Source organism: Physcomitrium patens, chromosome 8 (assembly GCF_059467195.1).
Source record: "Physcomitrium patens ecotype Gransden chromosome 8, ASM5946719v1, whole genome shotgun sequence".
Lineage (NCBI taxonomy): Eukaryota > Viridiplantae > Streptophyta > Bryopsida > Funariales > Funariaceae > Physcomitrium > Physcomitrium patens.
The window spans coordinates 8,325,778-8,336,484 of record NC_143417.1 but is presented as its reverse complement, the minus strand read 5'-3'; the positions used below and the strand labels follow the sequence as shown (position 1 = coordinate 8,336,484).

The following is a 10,707-nucleotide window of genomic DNA, read 5'->3' as shown; positions in this document are numbered from 1 at the left end:
AAATTAAATATAAAAATCCGTACAAAGTACAAAAATGTTGAAATGAGTGGAAGAGATACTATGTTTTAATTACCATCTACCATTCAAACTTTACATTCACCAATTGAATAAAAAGTATACTGGCAAACAAAACCTCATGTATTGAATTCACATGCAAGGTTCATATTATTCCACTTTAAACAAACAAAACTAAAATCTTGAGAACAAAAACACAGGACCCAACAAACCTTGTGTAGTGTAAAGCAATTAGGGTTGTGAATGGATGAATGTCATCCACTTCAAACTCTTCCAAGTCTTCCGTGTATAGTTTCTCGAACTACGCAAATGAGAATAAAAGCCTCCCCCCCCCCTGGATTTGTTTTGTTATGCGAACCAGGATTTGAGCACAATGCATGAGAGCAAGCATCCCATGAAAAGAAAGCAGAATCCCCACAATAAAGTGATTTGGATGTGGAGCATCGTCCCCAGAAAACCCTTGGAATCTGTTCTCCTCTCTCTCGCCCAATTGACTTGACTTCCGCCGACATGACACATTCCACATCTGAATCCCCCGGCGGACCGTTTCTCCCTGTGAATGACCACGAGGGAGTTCTAATCCACCACAGCACATTCTGACTTAACTTTCCTCCTCATCATGTGTAAGGTAGCCGATCAATTTCCAATCACTTAAGCATTTTAGCATATCTGCCAAAAGTGTATGAAAAAATAAAAATAAAATATCCCAGTGTAGGGAAATAGAAATCAAGAGGATTCCAAGTATTTTCACACAATTTTGCCCAAAAACAAAATTTATGTTGATGTTTTAGCTGGAGATTCTCTTTGACCTGAATCTGACATACAGGCAAACCTTTTTTTTTTTTTTTTTTGTTGTTGTTGTTGTTGTTGTTGTTGTTGTGTTGGCATCAAATTCTTAATTTCTTACCCAATGGCACCATGGGGTTGAGGCGAAATATGAATTGATGTAAAATCGTAAGGTGTCAAAAAAGATTGGTATTATCATGTCTAGTTGATCAAAAGTACACCACCTTACAGGCCGGAAATGAGAGGTGATTGAGAATGGGTCGGCTACCTTAAAGACGAACAAATAGAAGTGTTAAGAGTTTCGAGAGGCAGCCTCAATTTCCAACCGAAAACGCCTTGATAGCTCATGATGTCGAAGGGTGGGTCTGCCCTGGACTACACTTCAGATAGAAACGGGGGGTCGATCTGTGAAGATGACAGATTCCACGCAATAACTGGCCGGCGGATGAAAGCGGCGCAGTTACGGACATAACCGTCGCCATCACGTGGCACTAGGTGGAGGCATCGACTCTGACACGTCATACCTGAATGGAGGGTGCGAGCAGGGTAACGATTTTGGAACGAAGACAAGGGGGTCTAGGGGAGAAACGACAAATGATGTCCACGCCACGCTGGCACTCCCCCAATGGAACGGGTGGGTCGCACCACCCGGCCCAGATGCATGCCGCTGGATTCTCCGACGCAATGAGTATCGGGCCGGGTCCACGACAGCTCGCTGACTACCTCCTCGCCACTCCCCAGATCCTTACCCTTTGTATGGCTGCGGGGCCCGCAGATCCATGATACGTACGTACCCAATGATCGTCGCAGGGTCATTAATACACTATACAGAAATAATTGTACACATACGAATAATGATACGTATTTCGGCGAAGTGGTGGGGGCCAAGGAGAAGCGATGGTGCGGGAGCTTTCATGTCCAGGAGTCTCCGTGTTGATAAGACGACGACGACAGCCTGCGCATCTGTTCTCCTCGACGACAGCTGATAGTGTTTGTTTTTTCGGCGTTGCGCATCCCTGTGAGCTCGTGTGCACTTCTTTGTTTCGTTAAAAGTTGTGTGTGCAAGTTGGGTTTGTGGTGGGTTCTCTACTTAATTCGACCCTCTGCGGGATTTCTGTGTGTTTCTGGGGGAATTCGTTTGTGATTGAGGGACGGGAGAATTTTGCTGTGCACTCGAGCTATCTGTGAATTGTGAGAAGGCTCGGGGGCTTTTGTGGGCCGGTGTGCATTTTATTTTTTATTTTTTTATTTTTTCTCGCAAGGTTGAGTCTGCGTTATGTGGTCGCGAAGAGATATTGGGTGTGTTTCGTTCTCGGTAGAGGTGCCCATCTGTTATGGCTCGGTTTTGGTTTCGCCCTGTGCGAACTTATTCCGCTGCGATGTTCAGGAAGTTTAAGAGTTAAGTTCTTATTCGCGTACTTTAATTCCGCGAGAGAATTTAACTGTACTTGTTCTAGTGCGATGGTTTTACAGTGCTCTGCCGGATTGATGGATTTTGTTCACTTTTTCTGAGCGGAAGGCGAACCAACTGTGGGGTTTATTAAATACATTTAACCTCTCAGTTCAGGTCTCGTCCGCGTTTGTATTGGGGATGTGACCTCTTGGTCAGTGTTGACGCCAGTGTGCAAGCAGATCGTTATTGGGAGAAAACGCGGTGGTGCTGTTCATCACCCAAGTTTTACATGATTACTTGTTCTTCGTGAATGGATAAGGATATGTCTTTCTTCGAGGGCTCGCAGGGAGAATGCATGCATTGTCGATTCCTATGTTGCCTTCTTTTTTCGTTGTTTTTGTGCTGTCGAGGTGGCTGTGTATGCCCAATTGATTACGTCCACAATTGGACTTGCTCTTCTTCTAACCCCTCCTTTCGTATAACATTAGGCTGGAAGTCTGGCCATGATTAGAACTTGTATGACTCACTAATTTGTCTGTTAGGTCATTTCTGTCTCCGTTAACACCATCTTCTTCCGAGATTTCACTAGTGTGATCAGCATCTCTGCCAGCAAGATTCTTTGCTTTCATTAGTTTGCTGTCGATTCTGATTTGCTAGCAATGCAACTGTGGCTGAAGTGTGAAAAATCAGAGAATGCCGTTGTTTCTTGTGATTTTTGTGCAAGTCGTGGGCTACACTGTCCTTTAAGGATGCGACAGAGTTGTTGCTCTCTAGCTGATTTGTTTTGCTGCGGGGTATTTGCAGAATAATATTGCTCCGAAAGTCATGGCTCTGAAGACAGCAGCCATGACAGGAATCTCCGGGACCGTGTCACTGGAATCCGGTTTCAGAGCAATAGTAAGTGTGGGCTGCTCTAAAACTCTAGATTGTTTACAAGTTCACATCAAGAATGTGGGCATTTGTAGCTGGTGATATGAACATAATAAGATGGAATAGTCGTCTCTGGTGACAACGGTTTGACGTCTTGTATGTTTCTGGGGTGCAGAAGGACGTGGGAATGTCTGGTATGGATATGTCTTCCTTCTCTGGCTGCAGGCTCCAAGGTCCGTCGTGCCAGGAATTCGTGCCCTCAACCATATTCATAGAAAGTTTTAAGCAAATAAATTGTACCGAAATCAGTCTTGCATTCCTTATCTGGTTCTCTACGAACCCTCCAACGCTGTCCCGTCTTCAAGTTGTCATCCCTTGTTTGCAGTTAAAGGCAGCAAGAAACCAGCTTCCTTGACTGTCAAGACCACTTCAGGTGTAAGGTGTATGGGAGCTGAAGTGCCTCCAGCTTGGCCTGGAAGGGCTGTCATAGAAGACGTTAAGATCAGAAACGGTCCGAAACCTATCTCCCTTATCGGATCGACTGGCTCTATCGGTACACAGGTGACATATACTGTTCTGGTGCATACTGGTCCTTGCATAATACGTTACAGTTCCTTATTTCCTGACAAGAGAATACATTTGAATAATCTACAATGAATTAATGGCCTAAGCATCTGGTTATTAATCTCAGGGTAACTTTCATTGGGGTTTTAATCTGTTGATTCTGTAATTTTGCTAGTGTTCAGTTTCAAGGAACAAGTCACTAGTATTTTGGTGGAGATGAAGCGATATATACGATCATTTTGTTAAGTTAGTGCTATAAGGTTCTATAGCTTGGGTTTTCTTCTGTGTTGTAGACCCTCGACATTGTCGCCGAAAATCCGAATAAATTCAAGGTCGTGGCTTTGGCTGCTGGTTCCAATGTCAGCTTGTTGGCTGAACAGGTAATTTCTTTACATCTGAATACACTCCTAGGCTGGTATTTATGCCCTTAACATATTACTAAATGCTGTTTTCTTTTCAAGAATTTCAGACTTGGTTGCATTAACGTCTTTTTTGTCCTCTTAGGATTATTACGACCAGCGCCGTCATTCTTATAATGTTGAAAATACATGTTTCAGCGATTAAACCGCAGCATCTACCTTTTTATTTTATTTTATCTCATTTTTCCTCCTTTATTCGAAGTGTGTGTGTGTGTGTGTGTGTGTTGTCGCATGTTTGTGTTGTTTACTAATATTTTACATGCGCACACGTTCTGTTTCAGATTAAGGCGTTCAGACCTAGCCTCGTGGCAGTTAAGAACGCTTCATCAGTGCCTGCTTTAAAGGAAGCCCTTGCTGGATTGGACAAGCTCCCAGAAATCATGGTGGGCGAGGAAGGCATTGTGGAGGTTTGTATTTGTCTTACGGGACACGCAGCACGCGTAGGAAGGAGCTTCGGCTTGTGTTCAGTTGTCTGTTTGTGCTTCATCTACAGCTGCCATAACTTGTCCTAACGTCATCATTTTGGTTTATATATTGTGAGGAATGTAAACACTCATCCTCGGTGTTACTGGTTATAACCTGTATAGTTGTAAATTGAAAGTTTAAAGTTGGTTTTCCCACTCAGGTGGCGAGGCATCCAGAAGCCGTCACTGTCGTCACAGGGATCGTTGGTTGCGCAGGATTGAAGGTTCACCCTTCCCCTCAGAACGTCTAATGTTTCGTAACTGAATGCATGGAGCGGTTTCTAACAGGCTAGAAATTTCAGGTTCTCTATTATCACTGTGACATATTGTAGATGTCATCGCATACCAGTTGTTTAACATTATTTCAATCGTCTTTATTGCAGCCCACAGTTGCTGCTATTGAAGCTGGAAAGGACATTGCTTTGGCTAATAAAGAAACCTTAATTGCTGGAGGTCCATATGTTTTGCCTTTGGCCAAGAAGCATGGCATTAACATCTTGCCTGCTGATTCTGAGCACTCGGCCATCTTCCAGGTTTTGCTCACTGTGCCATTTGTACTGTTTTGAGTAGGAATAGCCTCAATACTATTTCATCTAGTAGTTCGGAACCTAACCTTTATGAAGACTGCACGAGTCACGTCAGCTGGCTTATGAAGACTGAACGAGTCTATACTAGTGGGTGGATAATCTGCAAGAAATTGTATATTCAGAGATATAACAGACGTCTCGAGTGTCAAAGGCAAATTGAGACTATTGCCCCTTTCTCCTTCGTGTTGTTAATATCCTCTAACAGAAGTGAAGGAGAGCCTCAATTCACAACTAATTTTGTACAAGGCTAGGGAGTGGTGCTGGATTGTTGATTTTGCTAAGGAACGTCACGCTTGTTTTGTGCCAGTGTATCCAAGGTCTTCCTGAAGGTGGATTGAGGCGGATTATCCTCACAGCATCCGGAGGTGCATTCAGGTATATGAATAAGGGTATATTTCCTGCGGTTGCCCAGGTGGTCACAGCAAATTCGTGGAGATTGTAGAACTCATCCTCTTTATCCAGAGTTGTCATACATATACGTGTTGTCGTTTCAGGGATTGGCCTGTGGAGAAGTTGAAGGAGGTTAAAGTAGCAGATGCTTTGAAGCATCCCAACTGGAGCATGGGCCGCAAAATTACGGTTGATTCTGCCACGCTCATGAACAAGGTAAGCTTTTTCTGAGTTGCGCTTGCAAAGCTGGCAACAATTCATTTCACTCGATGTTTTCTCAAATTTTGTTTTTGCAACCAAGTCCTGCTGGTATCTATTTTATGGATGTCGCTTCAATTGAAATAGTTGGTGGATCTTCTTTGGAGCATGCATGCTTCCTTGTGCTTAGAAATGACGTCAAATGTGTTGCTTGTCAGGGGTTGGAAGTGATTGAAGCTCACTATCTCTTCGGTGCTGATTACGATGACATTGATATTGTTGTCCATCCCCAATCAATCATTCATTCCATGGTGGAGACACAGGTAACTCTCATGTTTGACATGTAGATTTTTTTTCCAAACCATTTGTGAATAGGTCATAGTTCACCAAGAGCTCAGAATGTAGACTTTTGCTTTTGTCACATTGGTTATACAATTGCTGACTTCTGGGATGATGTCTGTATCCTCTGTTTTATAGGACTCTTCAGTAATTGCTCAATTAGGCTGGCCAGACATGCGGCTTCCCATCCTGTACACCATGTCGTGGCCAGAGCGCATTTCCTGTTCAGAGAAGACCTGGCCTCGTCTGGACTTTTTCAAGTAAGTTTATGTATCTTATTCTGATATTCTACGGGTGAAGTTTTCCACGCACTGCTTCAATCGTAGAGTGAATATTTTTTGTTCTGCTGTTTGAATTAACTGCTTAATTTAGATACTTATTATCGGAAAATGTACGCCTGAACGTGAAGGTAGGGCTAAATCTCAGAGTCATGTATGTACATCGATGTTTCGTGAATTTGGCTTACAATTTGACCTGGTTGTGAGTAGAATGGGAAATCTTACTTTCATGAAGCCCGACCACGCAAAATATCCCTCTATGGCACTCTCTTACAGCGCTGGTCGAGCTGGTGGAACGATGACTGGTGTACTGAGTGCTGCAAATGAAAAGGCCGTTGAGCTTTTCCTTGAGGAGAGGTACTCACGACACAAAACTCAGTTCCTCACCAATAACAGTACTGATAATTAGGTTGGCTTTTTACAAATGATATGAGAATCCATGAGTAGTCCGGGTAGGATGGAATAGATTGAGCTCAGGTCCTACGGTAGAGCTTCGAATCCTCAGGAAATCTTCATCCATCACTTTTAGCTATCACCAGTGAATTCAACACACCGGCATTGGTGCCATCACCGTGATGATTCTGCCTGTAGAAGGTTGTTTGATCCTAAAATCCCAGTCCAGCGTAATATCCTGTCTATAGTCTTGACGTCGATTTTTCTCTTAATGCAGGATTGGCTACTTGGACATCGTGAAAGTGATCGAGAAGACCTGCGAGAAGCACAGGGAGGAGTTGGTTGAATTGCCTTCCTTGGCAGAGATTCTTCACTACGACGGATGGGCACGAGAATACGCACAAGAACTGATAGAATCAGGTTCGTTTCGGACAAAAGTAGTGGCGTAGTGGAATCCATTGCAACACTGCTCGTCCTGAAGAAGCCGAAGCTAACTGTAGACGAAGGCCTATTCTAACAAACGCCCGCAACCTAATGGTCTACTGCAGCAGCTGTTTGTAAACTAGGTGCATTTATGTAGTGTGGTCTAGGTTTTGATTCACACAGAACGCAACACGTTCTGACCAACAAGTGATTCTAGAAGCTTCCTAGCGAAGTAGCGCCACAATTTAAAGTCTTTCATTGTAGGGAAGCCGTAAGGGAAAGCTTGACAGGTCTCAGTTGCTTCCGAAATACTGCAACTGGCTTAAAAGGGTAACTGGGCAGTATTCAATGATAGAGGAATTTTCGACTTGGGTATGACAACTCTTATGTGTGGATTGTGAAATGGAGACAAATTGTGATGTTATCCAACGCTCTCCTTTTCTTTCTCATGTTTTTACCTTTTGGGTTTTCTTGTTTGAATAAGATCCCAGATTTGAAGGTATCTTTTTATACACTTTGCTTTGATGCTTTAGAAACAGAAAGCAATTTAAGGCCTCCTCATGTCATCATCAAAGTGTTTTGGTTTTGTTGAATAAAATAGGCTATTGAAATAGGATAATTGAAATTTGAAACAAAACATGGTATAGAATTAATTGCAAAGTGAGGAATAAAAGTAGAGTGTATGAAATATAAGCAAACTTTGAAATGATTGTGGGTGTGCTCTTGTGAGAATCATGTATATATTAATATTAATGATATTGATACTTTCTCTATTCACATGAATTAAAAGATTGTAATTTTTTGGTATTCATTTGTGTAGTATTTTTTTTTATCATTCCAACTAGTCTAGTAGTGGTTTTGACTCACTATATCATGGTCACTGTAATATAAATTTTATCAACATCTATTCATCCATTAATTAGGTTTTTATTAAGGTAGTAATAGATCCATTTGGCATTGTAGTGTTGTAATTGTGCAATGATGGAAGGCATTTAAGATCTTCTTTATAACTAAACTGCTAATGTGATGTGGTGCTTGTGTATTGCAAAGTTGGTGCAATAATGTGTTTTTTTATGGTTTTTGTCTTTTTGAGATGTAAGTGTGGTGTTGTGTTTTTTAAGATCTTTTTGTGATAGTTTTGTATAATATCTTTATATATAGTTTTTATGGCATGTGCATCAATAATAGTAATAAGAAAATGAAAATTCTCTCTTTGTTAATTTTAAGGTTTTTAAAAGTTATTCTTTTGATACCTTTGACATTTTTTGTTAGCATATAATATTAAATTATTTTTAATATCATAGACCATATTCTTTACTAATGCTCCATTTTAGGTTAAATTAGTCATAAGAATTTATAATGTGATTTCTACTTGTTTTCCTAGAAAAATTATAAAAGACATATAGCTTGAACTTAAACTTCTTATCCAAATAAGAATATTTCTATCATGTAGAGTAAGACATTGTGTAGCGAATAATTATTCCAAATAAGTTATAAAATTATGAATTTAATTGTAAATAGTTATATTTTTATTATATATATATAAATTAATTTTTAAAATATTATAATTATATTTTTATCAACAAAACTTATAATATAATTAATTATAATGTATTATTTTCGATTATTTATACTATCTATTGCTTTAATAGAAAGATTTCCAAGAATTCAAACTTTTATTATAAATGATAATGTAAGTAAGAGATCTATTTCATTTAATGTAACCAATAAATTCTTTCCTTTAAATATAAAAGTCAATCAATTGCTTCATAAGTTAAAGTATATTCTATTAAACTCTTAAGCATGATTAATATTAATTTTTTGAATCATAATTTGATAAAAAAAATATCTTAAAGGATGGAGACTTTTAAGTGCTTACTTATATGTTACTTTTTTTTAATTTAAAAATATATTTATTTTTTTATAATAGAAAAATACCAGATAGGTATCCTTCTTTTAGTAGGTTGTCATATTATGTGAAGCCTTGCTTAAGAATGCACCAAGCACTTGGCTATGGAAGGTAGAAGGGAAATTGCAACAACAAGATTCTAACTCTAATAAAATCTTAAATAACTCCAATTAAACCATAATAATGCTAATCAAGCTTTAATCAAATCCAAAAAAAACTTAAAGAAATTACAAAAGAAGCATGCAGAAATTTGAAAGAAATTCAAAGGAAGCATTAGAATAAAATCCTAAATATATCTTAATAAATTCTAACCAAATCTTAATTTAATCCTAGTTAAAATCCTAGTAGTCCTTAATTAAATCCTAAGCAAAATCCTAACTAAAATCTAAATAATTTTAAATCCTAAACAAATCCTAAATCTTAATGAATTTCTAAATCCTAAACCAAACCTTAATCAAATTAACATAATCCTAAGGCAATTTAGAACCTCAATATCTATTGATTATATTATTGAACTTACTTAAGTTTTTACATACCTCTCAACAACTAAGTTGGTAACAAGCACACAAAATTTGAAGAAGATCAAACTTACCAAATAGAAGATCAATCCTAAATTCTACTTGGGTATTGGCTGGCCTCCTATTCCAATCTGAATGTTGAACTTCCAACACCAATATCTTCTTCTTCAACCATTGAATTGCTTCCAAAATTTACCTAAATTATTGAAAATCAAGTCTAGTTTCTATTAAAAAGAAATCACTTCAATCCAATCAAAAAATTGCTAAAGATCTTAAAAATACTTACTAACCTTCAAACTCCAATTTCTAAGACCTCAACCTACAAAAACCTTTACATACTTTGATCTAACTGTTTGATTGACCTTAAAATTTACACACACATTTACAACTAGCATACCAACACTCTACTCAAAATTTATCTATACTTATACCACAAAACTCAAGAAACCCTCAATTTTGTAAATACTATTTTATTTTTTAAAATCTAATCCAACTAAAAATATTACTAATTTTGAAAGTCCAAAAACTAAGTATTAATGCAATTGATATAAAAACAATGCTTAAAAATCTCTTTGTAAGTCTGCTTTGAAACCTTGCTCTTTGATCTATCATAAAACTCTAAAGTCATTGTAGATACACAATTTTGTGCATTAGAGTCTGATTTTGATCCATGTTGACAATTGGTCCTCTCTAGGTATCAATATTTGATAATTTGAGGTATTTTTTCTTAAACCTATTGTTGAATCTTTCCTAAATATGACTATATCAGTTACTTATCTCATTAACTTTGATTTCAGGCATTTATGCTCCTACAAAGCAAATAGAAGTCTCTTATTAAATACTATTTAATACTATTTTATTTTTTTAAATCTAATTCTTACTATATCATGATTCTTGTTATAATTATTACTTTAATATCAAAATTTGATATATCCTTATTCATATGTATTAACTAAATATATATTATTATTAGAAAAAATATACAAAAAATTAGTTAAAGCCATTTAAGGAACTACTTCTAAAATTTAATCATAAGAAAGCAAAAATTGTGCTAAGTTATTTAAGTACCATCTTGCCTTCTTCACAGCCACCTTTCTAAAGTCTTTCAATAGCAATGAGGATAGCAAAGAATAGGTTTGTAGTCTCTTTGAAGCTCAAGTT

At 38.1% G+C, this 10,707-nt stretch overlaps 1 protein-coding gene across 1 annotated transcript; it reads left to right on the top strand.

The window, feature by feature from the left end:
- Positions 1 to 1,329: 1,329 nt before the first annotated feature.
- LOC112285992 (1-deoxy-D-xylulose 5-phosphate reductoisomerase, chloroplastic) lies at positions 1,330 to 7,631 on the top strand. Its single transcript, XM_024527451.3, has 15 exons — positions 1,330 to 1,555; positions 1,743 to 1,819; positions 2,999 to 3,091; positions 3,240 to 3,297; positions 3,450 to 3,625; positions 3,922 to 4,008; positions 4,329 to 4,454; positions 4,673 to 4,735; positions 4,895 to 5,044; positions 5,406 to 5,473; positions 5,593 to 5,704; positions 5,905 to 6,009; positions 6,164 to 6,285; positions 6,514 to 6,660; positions 6,974 to 7,631. Exons 1-15 carry the CDS (start codon positions 1,330 to 1,332, stop codon positions 7,143 to 7,145), a joined length of 1,782 nt encoding a protein of 593 aa, XP_024383219.2. The 3' UTR covers positions 7,146 to 7,631.
- The last annotated feature ends 3,076 nt before the right edge of the window (positions 7,632 to 10,707 follow it).

Excerpts from the sequence above, each read along its gene's own strand:
- LOC112285992 (XM_024527451.3), top strand. The coding sequence starts at position 1,330 with ATGGAGGGTGCGAGCAGGGTAACGATTTTGGAACGAAGACAAGGGGGT. Across the intron at positions 5,705-5,904 it reads CTGCCACGCTCATGAACAAG|GGGTTGGAAGTGATTGAAGC; the intron begins GTAAGCTTTTTC and ends GTTGCTTGTCAG. Across the intron at positions 6,661-6,973 it reads GAGCTTTTCCTTGAGGAGAG|GATTGGCTACTTGGACATCG; the intron begins GTACTCACGACA and ends CTCTTAATGCAG.